The sequence below is a fragment of the Triplophysa rosa genome, linkage group LG19, assembly GCF_024868665.1.
Source record: "Triplophysa rosa linkage group LG19, Trosa_1v2, whole genome shotgun sequence".
NCBI lineage: Eukaryota > Metazoa > Chordata > Actinopteri > Cypriniformes > Nemacheilidae > Triplophysa > Triplophysa rosa.
In genome coordinates, this window is record NC_079908.1 from 8731742 (window position 1) to 8751016 (window position 19275).

Below are 19275 nucleotides of genomic sequence, written 5' to 3' on the forward strand. Positions count from 1 at the left end.
GATTATCTGCGCATCCGTAGCAAGCATTTCGACAATTCAGAAACATCGTACAAACGAGTGCAAAATACGAAAATACGCATACGAAAATTTCGGACTTTATTTTATATTTTTATTTTCTATAGCAATACAGTGAAAACAGACCAACATCAAAACTTTCATTCATTATTTATTTCTAAAGCACATTTAAAAACAACCAGGGTTGGCCAAAGTGCTGTACTGGGGTGCGTTTCCCTAAAGCATTGTTAGCCAACTATGGTCGCAAGTTCCGTCCTTCCAGCATAGTTCAATGATTTAAGTGTTTCCCGAAACCATCGTTCCAACGATCAATCGCAGGCAGCATCGCAAAGTTGCGTGGTTGGAACTACAGGTCTAGAGCTGTGGTTAGAAGCATAGTTCCTTATTATTATGACATGTAGACTTACATGCATCATGCCTTTGAGCAAACTAAGCAAGCAACATGCAGTGCATTCTATATCCATAATTCGAAATACAAACAAATTTAATTTTACATCTTTTAGTTTGTTAAGAAAATACAAGCGCTGTTTTTTGAAAAGTAAGTTGAAAGTTGAAAAGGACCCTGGGGAATCCCTGGGCGGAGTGACGTAGGAGGAAAGTTATGAATGAATGAAATATCGTGAAATAAAACAACAGATAACAAAATAGGATAACTAATGTCGCCGTTAAATGCAATGTTTGTTATTTTCAGCAAGAATTTGACATTAATTAGATCGGAACGTATTTATTAGTAGACGTCAATACTCCAGCACCTGTATGGCGTCATCAACTAGATTGCCGAACCAACTTGGTTCAAACGATTGATCTCCGACAGAGTTACTACGGTTTCGGGAAACAGTCGTACATCGTTAATTTCCCCAATGATCCATCGTACTATGGTGGTTAACCAGCGAGTTATGTCGTTGTTCGGGAAGCTCAAATAAAAAATAAAATCCTTAACAATCTATAAGATAACATAAATGAAAGAAGATAAATAAGTAAACAATACAATACAATACAAAACTTCATCTTTCTTTTGCAGGAACACTTATTAGGGATTGAAAATGCATCTTTCCTCCTTTTGTATTACTCCAAAGAGCCTCAATGTCCATTTCTTCCTGTTAATGAGAAGCAATGGGGAGTCAAAATCCAGTCTCGCCAAACAGCAGCTCTCTTGTGCATCCTGCTGCCCTTATCACTGCTCTGCAGACTTTTTGACTCTATTGTTGACTATTTGCTCCTGTAGGGATTCTGTAATAGTCTGAGGACTTATACAATTCAGACAATTACAGAATGATCAATGTACTCCTCAGTATATGTTAACCTAATATAATATATTTTTAGCATGGGTGAGAGTTGATATTACCCATTCTGTGACCTTATGATGATATAGTCTGTATGATGATGTAAACAGAAAAGTGACATTTCCATCGCTATTGTATAGAATGTTAATTTGAAAAACATAATTACTTTCAGCCTTCATGGCCACATTATCATATTAACCACATACATGTGTTTACTCATTAATAGTAATTGATCCCTGTGGAAACAACAAAATCACAAATGAGATCTCAGGCGACCGATGCCCTGAGCCCTTACAGTCCCAAGTCCCAAGCTGTGGAGACCCAGCAACTAAGTCTGCTAGTCCAAGTTTCTGAATCGACATGTAAACATCATAAGTCCTTTTCCGGCCAATCATCTCTGTCATTTTGGCTAAGGGTCATTAATAAACACATTTGCTCTTTCCTCAGATGCCTTTGTTGCTAGCTGAGCTCATCTCTCCAACTGTGAGGGACAGAAAGCGGGATGGAGAATTGACTTATGACTGCACGGACTGCTGCACTGATGAATTGAAAGGAACAGGTGTTAGCCGTCGCAGAACAGAAGGGCCTTTAGTGACGCAAAACAAACTGGTTCTGGATGGTTTTCTAGCCTGGACCTGTTTTGGGCAGTTTGGAGAAGTAGCTGGACACATTTGTGCAGTGACCTGGCATGAATTGTTGCTTTGTGGTAAAACTATTTAAGTGAATATCTAAGAAAGTGTTATCTCTGTCTCTTTAAATTGTATTTTATCTTCCAAATTGATATAAATATGCACTCTAAAAAAAATGGTGCTACACCAAAAGTGGTTCTTTGCTCGTCATCATAGGAGAACCACTTTTAGTGCTATTTAGCACCATATCTCGGTGCTTCAGTGGTTCTTCAGAGGTTCTTTGGGGTGACCGAGGTACACTGAAATAAATTAATTTCTTTCTTAGCATTTTTGTCTTGTTTTTCAGTATAAATATCTCAAAATTCTCAAATCAAGATACATTAAGATGCAAAGTCTTGTTTTTTGAAATAAATTCAAAATTTAACATCAAAATTGAGTTTATGCTTATAACAAGCACAAATATCTGCTAGTGCAAAAAAAAAAAAACACGAGTAAGATTTACTTATTCTTTTGTGTAATTTGCTTGATTTTTGCACACGTTATTACATTTTTTTATTACGTTTATTAAGTTAATTTATAACTTATTTGAATTAATCTTATTTTTCTTACCCCATATATTTTTGATTGTTTAAAGCATAAACTTTTTTGTTATATAAACTTTATATATTATATTTTGCTTCTCAAATACATTTTTAAATATTTTTGTTTAAAAACAAGTAAGAAAGTGTAGTGCAGGCTGTTTATATACTGCAAAAAAACGTATTACTTTATATGTTTGACTGTTTTCCATTAAAATATCGCTGCTGTCCTTCTGAAACCTCGTAGTCCTATCTCCATATTTTGTGAAAAAGTATTCAAAAGTGCCTGTCAACTTTGACAACAATTATGTATATAATCCTTTAAAAAGTACAGTGTTTTTTTCCATTTCCTGAAAAACAGCGAATTTGGACATTCAAGGTTATAGAAGGATGGTGACAATATCTTAAATCAAGATTCATTTACATTTAAAACGACCAAAGACCAAAGTCTTGTTTACAAATGAGGGTAAAATTATTCATATAAATTATTAATATAAATATAACAATAATAAATAATCATGAGTTAAGTTTGTAATTTTAAGGTTAAACTTAATTTAAGAGTATTTTTTACACTATTCACAGACTTTCTTCTAATTTTCTTAGTTCATTTTGCTTCTTAAGCAAATTTATATTGATTTAAGAACTTTTAGATAGTCAAACTGAAAAAAAAGACAAAAATACCAAGTAAGAAATTCATTTTTTGCCGTGTATAAACAGTTTCTTCGGACACACGTGTCTGGCCCGAAGTTAACTTACGGTCTTTGTTTGGTTATAATATAACAATTTATTATATTCATTTATATTAATATTTTGTTGGATATTAATTGCATTAAATTACATTAAAACTACTTAACGGTTATTGATTCTATGCGTAGGTCTATCAGAAGTTAAGTTTAGGCCACCGAATGTTTATGTTGTTGCTGCTGAAGCTGTCTATACTGTGGGTCCAATGGTCAATTTACCGCAGAGTATAACGTAATATATCTCAAATGTTTCATTTTTGTTCACATTTTGTTTCACTATTTGTGCCACTTGCTGTGCGTGTGTTCACTACTCTCTGGATGGGTTAAATGCAGAGGTCACATTTCACAAATAGGTCACTTTCACTTCACAATGGCGGAAATGCTCAAAAGCACTTTTGTAGACAACACTTTTTATATGTCCCTAACAATACTTTTGCTCCGGTTAAAATGGCATGTGAACCTGACAGACAGTGATCTTCATGCACTTTCGTTGTTATGGAAAAGAGCAGATTTGACATTTTGATTACTCCTTTGTGTATTCGTAAAGTTTCTATAAGTTTTTCTAAAAACTTTACACTGTGTTTTACAGAACACGAGGGTGAGTAGATGATGACAAAATAAATGCTTTCTGCCACCCCGTTTTTTGGCCCTCGCTTTCAAAATCGACTCGTTTCAACAGTTTGAGGAGACACGTGCTACTTGAAGGAACATGGAGGAGGTCCAGTCTCAGACCCATGTGTCAGTCATCCAAAGTTCCTCTGAGGTTTCTGAGGACTCTCGGGCCGGTGTGTACGTCAGTGCGTTTTCCCTCTCACTGACTTTTATACCCTGCAGTGTTGTGTTTTATGGTGTTTACACAGTGACACATTGTTTCTGTGAGGCTTGAACTTCCAATGTAGATGTTGTACTACCTCACTGGTCTCCAGCACACAACCAGCATCAGCTATCATCATGGAGACCTCTGTCCAGTCCAAGGAAAAGGTACTAGTTTTCCTCTTCTTTCCTTCTTTCCTGGTACTTGTATATTCTGATACTTAATGATCATTGACTGTAAAGTAAAGCCTTTATATTGTAAGTTTATCATTTGCTAATACTACGACAGAACATTATGAATCATAATGATGTTTATATGATGTGTGGGCTTCCATCAGAGGACGTTGAGTTTTCAAGAAATTACAAGAGGCTTTTCGAACCTCGCCCGACGCAACTCTTTACGAAGAGGGAGACACAACACCCTGTCAGACAGCCACCCACACACCCTCAATAAGGTAAAACCTTTGACTAATTTCAGAAGAGCCCTCATGTCAAGAACTTCCTAGTCTCTCAACAGTCGCTAAGCACATTACGTTGCCAAGCTAGCCATTAGCTAAAACTGAGGTAATGACTTTTAAATATCGGGTTGAAACGTCTCCAAATTTGATTGTTATGAAGGGGAAGCAGCACCTTAAAGTAATTGTTCATCCAAAAATGAAAATTCTGTCATCATTTACTCACCCTCTTGTCATTTCAAACCTGTATGACTTTCTTTCTTTTTTCTGTAGAACACAAAAGAAGATTTTTTGAAGAATGTTGGTAACCTAACAATGGTGGTACTCATTGACTTACATTGGTTTTGTGTGCATACAATAAAAGTCAATGGGTTCCGCCATTGTTTAGTTCTTTAAAATATCTTCATAAAGTCATACAGGTTTAAAATGACATTCGGGTAAGTAAATGATACAGAATTTTTAATTTTTGGGTGAACTATCCCTTTAATGATTTCAACCAGCAGAAGTGCAGTTACAGTATTTTGATCACGACTTCTTGAGCGATGATGTTGTCAAATAACATTTCCCGTATATGTTTGCCTTCTCACACCCTACATGAATCTGTATATTTTTGTCCCAGTGTGCTTCAAAATACAACTAGATTCAAGAAAAACAACATTTTCAGTTTTGTTTGAGGCCAAGACTTACATTGACCTTCAATGACTTCCAACACTAAATGCCACACAGTGTCATTCTTTTTACGCAAATGACTTTGTTATGAAAGAGTGGAAGAACTGCCGCCATGGCTTCACTGTAAAAAGTACTAAAAGAAAAAAAAGAGCCCTGTCTGAAACGTGCCCACGCTTCCTCTTGCGGCATGTTGCCATGGTAAGACTTCCTGTTCGAGCAGGAAGTTATATTGTGTTTAGAGCACGGCTCATACGCACATGAGAAACGACTCGCTCATGCGCTTATTAATATTCTGAGGTACATGTGATTGTAAGGATATGTCTTTGAAGGGGAATTACATTGGAGTATCCAATGGAGCTATGGTATGTATAAAGGCACCTGTTTGTTCATTTGTGTGTGCGCGTGTGTGTCTGTATGTTTTGTATTATATGACAGCATTGCCACAGATATCAACTGAATATGGAAATGGCTTAAAATACGGCTGCCAAATGTGGCCACAGTTGATAACAACGGGGTTGACAACATTTTATTCTCCCACAAGAAGACCTAAAATACTGTCAGAAGACAGTGACTTGTGAATTAAGGCGGAACTGTTATCTTCAAAAAGTTTTCTCACCACTTCTGCTTGATTTCTGGCAGCATTTTAGACATAAATCCCACTACATTACCCTCCCGGGAATGAGACGAGGACAATTATATCAGCTAAAATGCAATTGGAGTCAAAAAGAGCAGCCATTTTATCCCAGACTTCAATTGTGTGTCACATTTTGCAGCTTGTGCTCCCTTTATCGCTCTCTGTTGCTTGTGTCTGCTTCATTCGCCTGCAGGCACTGAATCTTATTTGCCCTGAAAATGTGCTTTAACTGAGTTTTCCAATAGCAAAGATGACTGTACCCCGTGATCCAACATTCATATCTTTGATTAGTGCGTTTTATTACGTCTAATCCATCAAATTACAGCTCTGATTGTTATAATTTCATTTTCGCCCACAGACGCTGGCCGTTTCTGATGGAGGTGAGTTATGAATTAATAATCGTACTTTTTGAGAGTGGTTGGAAGATGAATGATGTGTTCCTCTTCGTTACATCTTCAAAGGCACAAGGGGAAAATATTTTTTTACTATATCTTTTTTATTATATTTTATCCATGTGGCTGATTGATGCAGTCCCACACCTGAGTTCATCACATTATCACTGACCTGTTTACATTCTGTTTTGGGGCGGCAGGTGTAACCGCAAGAATTTCCTCTTTTTTTAAGTGTCATTCTGAGAGCCTAGAGAAAAATAGACCGGTAGGCAGACAGACAGAGGTGTAAGTCATGTGGCTGCTCAGAATTTATGACTACAGAAGACAAACATCAGTAGCGCCTGTGAAGTGCATGTGATGCAAATCATTCATAAAGTGAAACTGTAGTCTGGAGCAGGGAAATTCCTCCGCTGCGTACATCAATGCCACAAAACAAGTGATATTTGTAGTATCGGAAATGAGAAGTGAGTTTATTTTCACACTGTTATATGAAATGAATTTAGGACATGCTTTGGCACTTTCCATGAATAGTGTACAACATAAGGACGTAATAAAAATGATATAGGTTCAAAGAAATATCTTAATAAAATTGGAAACACATTGCAAGTGTAACCTATAGTAAGCTCTTGCTTAGGGGTTAGATCGGAAATGGTCCAAATCAAGATTGCATTAGTTTGCATATTAAACAGGGCTGCCAACTCTCACGCAATTGACTGTTTTCTCACGCCACACATCCATTTTCTCACGCAGTGTCGTACCCGTCATTTTTTTCTGTGGTGTGTAATAAAATTTCTGAAATAAATACCAAAACGTCTGTATTTTGGTGCTGCAAACTTTTTTCCTCAGCGGTCTATCAGTGGACCTCTATGTCAAAATAAGGTGGCCATCAAATGGACCAATCAAATGTAAGAAGGCGGGAGTTACTGTTTACAGAACCATTGTGGTGACCAATCAAATCAAAGAAGACAGTTAATGTTCTAGTGCAAGTTGCAACACACGACGTAAGTTGCTAAACAATAAATATTTTACAACAATAGACATGTTAAGCGATAGGATCCACTGATGCAAATTACAAAACGCTGCTTTAAATGGAAAATATGTCATTTACGTGAGACGAGAGATAGTAACGGAGCCGTTTTCAGCAGTTTATTATGGATAAGATTAGGAATAAATGTGTACATATTAAACTGTGTGGCTTTGAAAGTCTGTTGTGGTAAGCCTATAAAAATGAAGGACTTATTTGCAAATGCATTCATTCTAAATTCTAATAGACAAACACTTTTTCTTTATTTGTCAGTTTCTTTATTCCTTTGACAAGATCAATTGTCTAGAGCCTTTATGAGATAAATCCACAGCTGCATCTCAATTTGAAGGCCGAGTTTGTCGTCGCCAATAGCCCTGTGGTTAGTGTGTCGACATATAGTGACAATGCACTTGCGGCCCAACCTGAGTACAATTCCCGCCTCAGGTGTCTTTTGCAGGTCCAGCTCCACTGTCTCTATCCAATGGTTTCCTGTCTGTTCTCCACTGTCCTTTCAAAATTAAAGGCAAAAAGCCCCTAAAATGTATCGTACGACAATCACAATACTTTTAATGCAAGGTTTTGTGTTTTGTTTACAACTTTCCGCCATCCCTCTCTGCAGTTCCTCCACAACATAACCCCCCGGCCCAAAAAATCTCACTCCAAGCTGAACTCAATAGTTGGCAGCCCTGATAAATAAATGTGTTTAAAACAACACACTTTTTATATTTTATCTATGGGGTGTAACAATATATCAATGTATCACAGATAGTACAATTTTTTTTACTTTGCGTACTTTTTTACGATATACGCATTAACATATATCATGTTTTAATGTTTTAATTTTGTGCTTTTACTGCTTCTAAAAGGTCTGTGTTAGGCACTGTAAAAAAAGAACTGAAAATGTAATGGTCATTTATTGCCAGTACTTTATTTGATTAATTTACAAACATTTGCGTTGATGCTAAAACACAAAACAATTCAGTGCAAAATTTACAATACAGGTAAAACAACTGTAAAAAACGATAAAAAAATCCTTCATTGCAATACAATATTTTGTGCCCTTTTTTACTGATTTTTTAACCTTGGGGTTTAGCTTTATTTCCTTTATTAACTATAATTTTTTGCTAGAAAGTTTACCTAGAGATCCACCTTAATTGTTGTCAATTCTTAAACAAAATAAAAAATATTCTTGTTTTGTAAAAATTTTTTTATTATGTTGTTAATTAATTTATTATTTTTTTTACATTTTGTCCAAAATATCATGATACAATCATGAAACCCACATCGTATCATATATATACATGTATATATACATGTATATATATAATATATATATATGTATACATGTATATAACATATATATATATATATATTATAATAGTGAACTGAGTATACTATCACACCTACTTATATAACATATACTATAATAGTATAGTTAAGTAAGTCAAGCGTTGTCAAACGATTAATCGTGCACATCCAGATTAAAAGTCTGTGTTTACATAATATATGTCTGAGTACTGTGCATATTAACTTTGTATTTATAAACACATACATGTATACATATTTAGGAAATATTTACGTGTTTATTTACAATATATTTACCAATAATTAAAATAATATATTAATGTTTATATTTTAAATTTTTCTTAAATATATGCGTGTGTGTGTATGTGTTTATAAATACAAAATTATGCAACATGAATATGCAAAGTACACAGACATGTTTTATGTAAACACAAACTTTTATTCTGGATGTGATTAGTCAAAATTAATTGTTTAACAGCCCTTTATAAATAGTTCATAACTAAATAGTCATAAGCAAACAATAAAACATAGTATTTGTGCTTCCATTGCATAAAAGAATACAAAACAGAACAGAACATTCTACTATATTTGTGACAAGTGTGGCTTAGTTTTAGGTTTTATCAAGGTGATTTCAGTTCACCTGCCCAGGTTCAACACTTACCTCTCTGTTTCATGCGTGTCAGAGCTGAATGTGCTGGAGATAGATGAGCGAGCAGTGACGCAGTACTCCAGCAGTAACTCCAGTCTGCCCACTGTACCCACTGAAGGAGCCAGAGGAGTGGGCCAGGTGGCCAGCTGGGCTGTTAGCTTTGAGAGGCTGCTGGAAGACCCTATGGGCATTCGCTATTTCACAGTGAGTCAACAAACATTGTTAATACAATCACAAAAGTGAGCATTTTGGTACAGATTTCCAAATGCATCAGATGCACCAGAAATGAAGAGACATCTGGATGCAAAGGTTTATTTCACTAATGTTTTTTTGGATGCTTTGAATAGATTTTATATTACTTGACTATTATTTTATCGATATTAAAGCAACATTGTGCAATAAGCGTGCCATAATTTGTAGAAAAATTCAACAGACAATGGAAAGTATATAAATAAATAATAAGAACATTTTTTTAAATAATGGGTTTTTTTCTTGTAAAATTACACATTTTCCCTGTTTTTCTGTACCGTATTTTAAAATACATGAAAAATCTGTTAAAAAAAACAGTAACATTTTGTAACATTTTAGTTTTTTTACATTATACGTGGAAAATCTGTAAAAAGAAATAGCAGAAAAATTCTGTAAAATTACGTTTTTTTACAGTGTGGTATTCACATAAATGATGATATTACAAACCTTAATTATCAATATTGTGTTAATACTACACATATGACAATATTGTGACTTATTCAGCACTTAAATTTCCATCTTAAAAGTCACAATGATTCTCTCTCATCACCTCCCTACACCTGTATTCATTGGCCAAAATAAGAAAAAATACAAAATAAACAAAATAATAATTTACATAAATAAATTCATATAAAACATACATCAGACTGAGTTTTATTTATTTATTTAAAAACACATTGATATCATGATAATATAATTTTCACTAAATCTTTTGGTCACAATAATGACATAGTGGAAATATGATATTGTGCAGCATAGCTTGAAGTTATTTTCTCATGCCAGAGATGCATTTTCCGTGATACTGTATGATGTGAAAATGGGTTTGTTGTTTTAAGTTATTGTGACGAAGTCATAAGTAAAGTGTTGCAATGCTGTTTTCATCTGATACCTCTCTAGGAAAGCCTCTCGTCCAATCAGAATCGAGGAACAGAACTTTAAACATTACTTGGAGATTTTTTACAGGTTTATTTTACAACAGGCTGGCCAATTTACTGTGCATTCGCCAAAGAAAACAGAAGTGGTGTTCTAAAAATTAATTAGATCTCTTGTTTCTAAGCGCATGCGCGGGTCGGGTTTTTTTCCAACCCACGGGTCCCGCTTTTATTTTTTATTTGGCCTGCCCCGCACCCATTAAATAGACATACCAGGCATTGTAATGTAAATGAGAACAGGCTTTATTTCAGCTTAAAAGTGCTTGGAAACAGCCATTAGATTAATGTAAACTGGCAACAACATAAGCTTATGAACCATAGAAACTTGCACTTCACGTAGCCGATACTGCTGTTGTCTCCTGCTGCAACTATTTCTGAGAACCGGCCCCAAACATTGGATTTAGCAGATTGACCTTCTTTTCTTTTAATGATGTAAATTCCCAAACTTAATTTCTCCCGCACCTCGTCTTCTATCTTCACTTTTATTTCTTCATTTGTTCTGTTGTTGTGGCTGGCGGCGGGAGCACGCAAGTTACGTTGCTAGGCCTACGTATTGTAACCTTATCAAAGAACCTAATAAAATATGAAAATATATATTCCCAAATATTTAATATAGGCTATAGGGAATTGCAAGCAACATACATGTTTTTTTATTTTGTTTTTAATGACCCGCCCCAACCCGCCCCGCAAATAAAGTGACAATTTCTTTACCTGCCCCAACCCGACCCACGGGTTATGAGACGACCCGAGCATCATTAGCACACATGAAATTACTTTAGCATTTATTTATTATTTAATGCATTTATTGACTTCTTAACAGAGTGCTGCCATGTTGCTTGGCTTTATTAGGTATCACTTTTAGAACCTGGTTTCACATTTGTTTACCAACCACGCACTTCAAGTCATTCAACCTCGGTTCATTGTGAAATTTGTAAAATAATAAAAAAGCGGTTAGGTGAAAACATCCCACAGCATGAGTCACTGTAATTATATGCAAATGAGGAGGTGTGGAGATCTTAGCAGGGCTAAAGCTGTGGGTTGCTGGTAGAGGGTAGACGCATTCTGTATTTCGTGTTGATGTGAAAGATCTTTGAGATCCGGTCTGTCCTGGTGGCTATATTGATTCGTTTTTAATAATGATAGAGCTGATGGTGGCTCAGCTAGTAGAACATGACCCATGTACTTGTACTGTCGATGATACACTTAATTAACTATATTACTATTATTCATTACAGGCATTCCTGAAATCTGAGGTCAGTGCTGAGAACATCTTATTCTGGCTGGCTTGCGAGAAGTACCGCAAGATACCTGCCCATCAAACTGAACAGGTGAGACACACATGATGATGACTGTCTCGTTGTTATTTAAGCATTATTCTTAATTATTCTCAATTTTTTCACAAAAATGAAACACTTTGTCTTTTATTGACTGGAACATAAAAGCAGACTTTTAAAGAGCACCTGCGTATGTCTTTGAGAGTTTTTAGTGACCTCAAACTGTCAAGCTTCAGACAGGACAACACTTCTATACAAATAATGCATATGACTGGTGCACTGCATTTTAAGTCTAGCTTTGTGGGAAGAACAAAAATTAAGGCATGTTTCAATTTTGAATTAAATTATTTAAGCAATTCATTATGCAGCTCTCAAATAAAACATGGCACCCGTGGCACAAGGCAGGCATGACATCAACTGCCAACAATTGACCTTTGGATTTAAAACAACACGAGAACGAGTAAATGATGGTGCTGTCATTTATCAGTGTGTGTGTGTTTTGCATTTGTACTAATAAATACTAATAGTGATTGTGTTATATGATGTGTTGGTATAAAACAATGTCTTTTTTTACCATAGTTGAGAAGAGAGGCTCACTTGATTTACAACAGCTTCCTGTCCAGCAATGCAACCTCTTCCATCAACATAGATGACAGGGTACGAGTGGAGGAGAGAGATGTACAAAACCCCCATCCTGATATCTTTGAAAAGTCCCAACAACAGGTATGCGATGTTATGCCCATAAAAGCAATCCATACTTAGTCTTTCAAGGCCAAAATTGTAGGATTCTGTGAGTAACAGTAGAGATTCGCTGGGGGGCTCTTGGGGACATTTGTTTTTCAACCATAGATGCATAAATACAACTATATTAAAAAGGTGTTCTCAATAGCCACAAGTCTGACAGGTCTCAAGACAGAAAGACAGTACTGAACTGGATTTTAACAGAAGTGACAAACAGGCTTTTGTTGTGTCTTACGTAGTGAGGCAAACCAATTTTGTTATAAAACAGACTTAATTATCCTACAAATAGCAATCGCATCTAAAGCCCACCTTAAGACTCCCTCTTGAGCAGAAGTGTCCTCACCTCTCCTTTCTTTTCCCTCTAGATCTTCAAGCTGATGAAGTTTGACAGCTATACTCGCTTCGTGCGCTCACAGCTCTATCAGAGCTGCATGCTGGCTAATGTGGAGGGCAGACCACTACCGGGACCCGACTCACGTGGCAAACTCCTCACTTCAGCCAGACACACCAGCACTTCACCCAAGGAGCAAGTCAAAGCTGACAGCAGAAATAAAGAGGTACGGTGCTTATGAACTTTGAAGAGGTTCGTACTAACACTGTGGGATCATTTATATGATGGTGTAAAGGTGATTTTTGAGAGGTGCGTCCCAAATCGTGCATTTATGCCCTATTCTACGCCATTCTGTAGTATAAATAGTGTGAGTAGTGCGTTCACATGGAACATTCTCAAAAGTGCACTTTAAGTACCTGGATGATGCACTTTTTCCAACCGAAAATATGAAGTGTGGAACTGTGGACACTTCACGCACTCAACGGAAGGGAGGCGGGGCTATAGTATGCTGCATGAGCAAAACTCTCCTGCAGAGTGATCACGCTTCAATCTGATGGTGACAAAAGTTACGATGGGCAAAACAGATGAAAATTACATTAAATGTACAATGTGCAAATTGATTTTTATTGCGTGGTGCAATTGACGTCATTTGTGCTTGTCTGGGAAACATTTCCGGTTAGTACAAAACCGTTTAGTATTCCATTTGGGACGATACTACCCTTCTAAAATTCATGCACTAGATGGTTGAGTGCACAGGGTATAGTTTAAGTGCATAGTGTATAGTATGTCATTTGGAACACAACTATGGACTAGGGCTTGCCACCTGCATTAATGTAAATTTCAAATGAATTGTTTTCCAGTGGTTAAAGGTCAAGCCAAGTACAGCAGAGGCTGATGATGTGGTTGAGAGGAGGAAGGCCAAGGACAAACGCAAAGAGAAGAGAGAATCTTGGGGAGGTGATGTTATGATGTCAGAATATAAGTCTTAACACAAGACTTTAATGAATGAAAGTGAGCTAAATGTAATAATATTTAAACGAATAATTTAATACAATGTAATGAATGTGCTGTTCTCTGTTCTTCTGCGATTCCAGAACCATCTTTCAGCTCCAAGACGGCACTGAGGAGTTCAGAGGTAACTTTTTGTAAAGTCTGTCTATACCAGCATTATACTTAAAACATATCTTAAAGGGATAGTTCACCTCTAAAATAAAATTTCTGTCATCATTTATCCACTCTTGTGACATTCAAAACCTGTGTGTCACTCTTTCTTCTATGGAACACAAATGAAGATATTTTGAGAAATGTCCATACAGTGGAAAGCAATGGGTTCAGAGTTGTTTGGTTACCAACGTTCTTCAAAATATCTTTTTTCGAGTCCTGCAAAAGAAAGAAACTCATAGGTTTGGAATGACATGAGGGTTTATAAATGATGGACGAATGACTGTTTTTGGGTGAATTGTCTCTTCAATAGAGCTTCTCAGTTTGTAGTCCTAAAACGGCAAGAAATTCGCTTTCAAGTAGTTTTGATCAATAAACAATATTCACAAATCGATAAAAATTCTGTGGTTCAAATTACAAAGTACATTGAGTAATATTCACAACAACAGACCTCATTTCACAGATAAATCGAACATTGCTTAAAATCCAGCGGGAGCTCTGGTAAATAAGACTTCTGTTTTGACATCATTACTGAATATCTCTATAAATATCTTTTGTAATAGGCTGAGAAATTAGTGGCACGTTCTGCAGAAGGAAAGGCTGATAAGTACTGCTGTGTGTTCCTGCCTGACGGCACAGCCTCTCTGACCCCGGCCCGACCCGGTCTCACCGTCCGTGACATGCTCACCGGCGTGTGTGAGAAAAGAGGTCTTCCTCTGTCAGACATCATCATCTACCTACATGGCAAAGATAAAGTAAGAACCGCAAATTCTTGACATAGATCCTGATAAATATGACATATCGGACTGAAATCTGTTAACATTCGAAAACTTTCACAACTCTATATGTGATTTTAAAACCCAGTTAAAGTTTTGTTAATGTGTTTCTGTCAAGTAGTTGAAGTAGTTATTTGCATCATTCAGGATGTGATGTTCATACAAAAGTGCAGTCGAGTCTACAGCTGCGTCTGAATTTACTCATTTACAACTAAATAGGACATTCACTACGTGCTGAATGGCAAATGACGGGGTGGCTTCAGATGCAGCATATGGATGAATGTGTAAATACAGTAACGCCTCTGATGCTTACAAGTATGTCTGCTTCATCAGTGTGTTATGATGGACATATAACCACTGGCAAAATATTCCCAATTTCCATCTTAGACAGCTACACTCGGCATGATGCTGTTGCCTAAATTGTTTCCATAGCAACCGATAGATGTACCAGATATAGGGAGTACTGAACAAATCCAATTGCATCACATGCATGAAAAACAAAAATCACATTTAAGTGCAATATTTCTTGGTCTTTATATCTCTTTCATGTTTTTCTTTTTAGCAACCACTATCTTTGGATCAGGACAGTTCTGTACTGAAGGACCAGCAGGTGTTTTTGGAACTGAGGGTAACTTTTGCGTGAGTATTGTGCACACTAGCCTGTTCTCCACTAAAAACACTATTTAAAACCTCTTGGTGCTACATGTAAACATTCTGTTTAAATTGGCTGTTTCCGTCAGGCGTGAACGTGTGCATGTGTGTTTGTGTTTCTTGTACAGAGTAAAGGTAGCATTTACAGGTAAGACCATGGCCGTTGTTGTAAAGTCCAATAAGATGCTGCAGGACGCCCTTGCTGCAATGCTTAACAAATACCGCCTCAGGCCGCAGGACGCCACCGTTACCATGGTGAGTGCTGGTCTGGAGCGACTGGAACACATGCTTTATTTTGTTCTTTGTTAAACAGTTTGACCTTTTTTGATGGACCGCAAGCTGTACGCAGAGATTTGATTTTTCTGTTCCTCCGGTTATTAAATTCCAACTCAAAAAGTAGGACAGTGACAGTATTGAACAAAGCATTTCATTTTTTTATGCTCCGATGAAACACAAAAAAACCTCAATTTGTTTGATAATGTCAAAGGTAACATCTAAAAAATCTTAAAGTAGGATTTAGTATTACTGAAGTAGTAATTGCTAGTCATAGTACCAGTTATTTAAAGGTCCAGTGTGTAATTTTCTGGAGGATCTATTGACACCAATGCAAAATAATCTACATACATGTGTGTTCAGAGGTGTATAAAGACCTTACATAATGAAGCGTTATGTTTTTATTACCTTAGAATGAGCTATTTCTATCTACATACAATACGGGTCCCCTTGCTTGGAATTTGTCATGTTGTTTCTACAGTAGCCCTTAAGGGACAAACTGCTCTTGAGAGTCCGTTTCTCCTTCGGCAAAGAAGTGAAAATGTGACCATATCTATAACAATTGAACTGTAATTGTAATTACTGTCGCAAGTAATCAAATGTTTTTATTGTTATTTCTGTGACATCACCTTGGGTAGCTCCGCCCACTGTGAAATCACATTAGTCCCAAATCCTAGTTCACCTACCGTAACTGCATGTTAAAAATTAAATATCTTGTTATTTTCTCAGTTATATTTCTCCAGAATTATGGGCGAAAACACATACGCATCTGGTTAGAACATTGTGTTGTTGTCAGTTACATACGCACTCAGTGTTTTACTATTCTTTTTAGGGTGGAAGTGGACACATAATAAGTATGAACACCCCTGTCACATTTCTGGCCAATAAGACACTAATTCTAAATAGAGGTATGGATATCTGCTCATGGTCTAACTTTTACAATCCAATATTTCAATATCCGCAGCAATTCTTTTAAATGTATTGTGTTTAGTCTTTGCATTTTCCCATTCCCATCAATGTTCTAATTCAATCTGTGAAGTGATTTGTCCTCTGAGCCTCTGTAGCAATGTCATTATGTATATGTGTTATTTTGGTCCTGTCACTGTATCACATGTATTTTTATTGTGTTACAGCTGTGGATGAAACCAACAACTCAAAGAGTCTCCCACCTCCTTCAGTACATGTGAGTCTGAACTCATTAGTTCGGTTCCAAAACCTATGAGCTGTCCATCTAGACTGTATTTTAAGGAGTCATTTTGAGTCGCATGCTCGACTTGAAGCCTTTTCCAGAAGGTGGACAGCATAATGATGTTTCCTTAGAGGATGCATGCTTTTAGACAGGCATTGCATGAGTTCTTAGTGGAGAAAGCAATCCCAGAATGCACTGAAAATGTCAATTATAAATGTGTTTACGGTAGGGTTGTCACAGTATCAGATTTTCACTTCACGGATATCGTGGCAAAATTATTCACTTTAACTATATTATCACGGTATCTATTTAAATGTTTTTCAATGAGTTAATAATGCTATCAGTTAAATTCATCTTTAATTTTTTTCATCGTTTTTGAGTGGAAGGATTAGAGAGAGAGAGTTTGTAAACATTGCGGCTCTTAAAGGAACAGTTCACCCAAAAATTATATCTTCATTTTCTCATCGTCAAGTTGTTCCAAAGCTATATAAGTGTGTTTCTTGTGACGAACACAGAGAAATATATTTGGAAAAATACTTGTAACCAAACAGTTTTTGGCCACCATTGACTCCCATAGTAGGGAAAATGACAATGGTAGTCAAAAGTACCCCAGAACTGTTTGCTGTCCTACATTCTTCAAAATATCTTCTTTTGTGTTCAACAGAACAAAGACATCCATAAAGCAATTTTCCCTACTATGGTAGTCAATGGTGGCCAAGAACTGTTTGGTCACAAGCATTCATCCAAATATCTTTCTCTGTGTTCATCAGAACAAAGAAACTTAAACAGATTTGGAACAATTGGGGGTGAGTAAATGATAGAGTTTTCATTTTTGGGTGAACTGTTCCTTTGAGGCAAAACTTTAACCGGGCACTGAAATATTCTTGATATTATCACATGTACTGTACCTGTATACAACGATCACAATATTGCTATGGTTTAATATCACGGTTATTGTTAGTACCAGTATATCGTAACATCCCTAGTTTACATTTTTGTTTAAAAAATCATCTAAAATGAATAATACACTTTTCAGCCAATATTTGTGTGCTATATTTGGGTATGTTTCTTGAAATATCATGTTAGTTTAGCTACATTGTAACATCTTTTGTGAGCTTTCTGTGCCTTCCACTTGAGGAGCACTATTTTTGTGGCACTCCGTTCCATTTTCAGCTGTCAAGATTTCATAAAAGCTCCATATGTAGGCAGTAGACAGCAGGGATCCTCACTAAGTTCACTTGTACATTTTCCCCCTCATATTCCCCTCATTCCCTGTTATAAATCTGTCGCCAGGACCGGAGAGGTGCTGTGGATGCAAACATGTTCCCTACAGGAATTCTCAGATCAACCGCCAGACAGAAGAACCCTGGACTGAGGAGAACCTATGACATGGAAGGTAAACTTGATCATTCTTGATAACCTTATATCAGTACCCAGCGTGTCTACTCCAGCACAACGGTTTATGTAAACGTGGGATTTTCAGGTTTGGTGGAGTTGATGAACCGAGCCCAGTGCTGCAGCGCTGATGATCAGAGAGGCCTCCTGAAGAAAGAAGATCTGATGTTACCTCAGTTTCTCCAGTTACCCCTGGGGGAGGTTGAGGACACAGAGACGAGCACATCACTGGACGAGTCTTGTTCTAATATGAGCTCTCTCGAAATGGATTCTCCTGCTGTTCCAAACTCACCAGACCCACCTGAGAGCGGCTGTTCAAACCCAGCTCGAGAAACTGTGGTGTGAACGTATGACTCAATGGACACTGTTTGCTTCAATAATCATTCACACTGGAATTCAGAATAGATGAAATATGTTTCAATATGGGACAGTGGTGGTCTTTAACGGACACTTGTCATTCAGACTTAATAAGCAAATGCAAAGACATGTTGTTTACAGTAGATGAGATTCGATGTTGTTGTCCGGCTGCTTGTATTTATTATCGATTCTCCTCAAACAATACATTGTACAGTATGTGTTTTCATGAAGACGTTGCTTAGTGCTGTTAAGATAACACAATTGAATTGTCAATCACCAAAATGAAAAGATCATGATGTTGTTTCTATTTGGAATGACTTGCACTAATAATCCTTGCTCATTAGGTCCAGTAATGTATATTAAAAAACGTACATAATAAGATATTTTGAAAAATAATCATCTTTAACAGTTTCTCTCTTAGTTCTGCTTCACCCGCCCTGAGGGTGAACAAAGAAAGAATGACATAGATGGAGCTAAATTGGGGGGGGTTAATGCTCTGTGTGGTCAGGTTGAGAGCTTGATGCTGATGGTTTCCTCTGGCTTTCTGCTAACTCATAAAACATAAAGAAACAAACACAGACAAGCATGCTCACTTAATGCACGCTATTCTTAGGAAAGACCTCACCGGGGACTCTTTGCACTAAATATTTATGCTTTCTGAATAGTCAGTGTGGAGAAGTAATGAGCTGGCTTTAGAACCAGACACAATATCCTAGGATGACCAGCACTCGAGATGAGGCACAGGGAGAAAGTGAGA

The 19275-nt window shown here is 36.7% G+C and overlaps 1 protein-coding gene across 3 annotated transcripts; it reads left to right on the forward strand.

Annotated features, from left to right (window-relative positions):
* Positions 1-5428: 5428 nt before the first annotated feature.
* rgs14b (regulator of G protein signaling 14b) lies at positions 5429-19005 on the forward strand. Of its 3 annotated transcripts, XM_057359471.1 has the most exons (15): positions 5429-5547; positions 6178-6199; positions 9224-9393; positions 11606-11698; positions 12224-12367; positions 12751-12942; positions 13577-13673; positions 13811-13851; positions 14441-14632; positions 15216-15292; positions 15433-15559; positions 16410-16485; positions 16711-16760; positions 18060-18162; positions 18250-19005. In XM_057359471.1, the coding sequence occupies exons 1-15, from the start codon at positions 5503-5505 to the stop codon at positions 18504-18506; spliced, it is 1686 nt and encodes a 561-aa protein (XP_057215454.1). In that variant the 5' UTR covers positions 5429-5502; the 3' UTR covers positions 18507-19005. The 3 variants fall into 3 exon arrangements, with proteins under 3 accessions (XP_057215454.1, XP_057215455.1, XP_057215456.1); XM_057359472.1 differs by lacking the exons at positions 18060-18162; positions 18250-19005 and adding an exon at positions 17431-18042; XM_057359473.1 differs by lacking the exon at positions 9224-9393 and having other exon boundaries at positions 5475-5547; positions 18250-19003.
* The last annotated feature ends 270 nt before the right edge of the window (positions 19006-19275 follow it).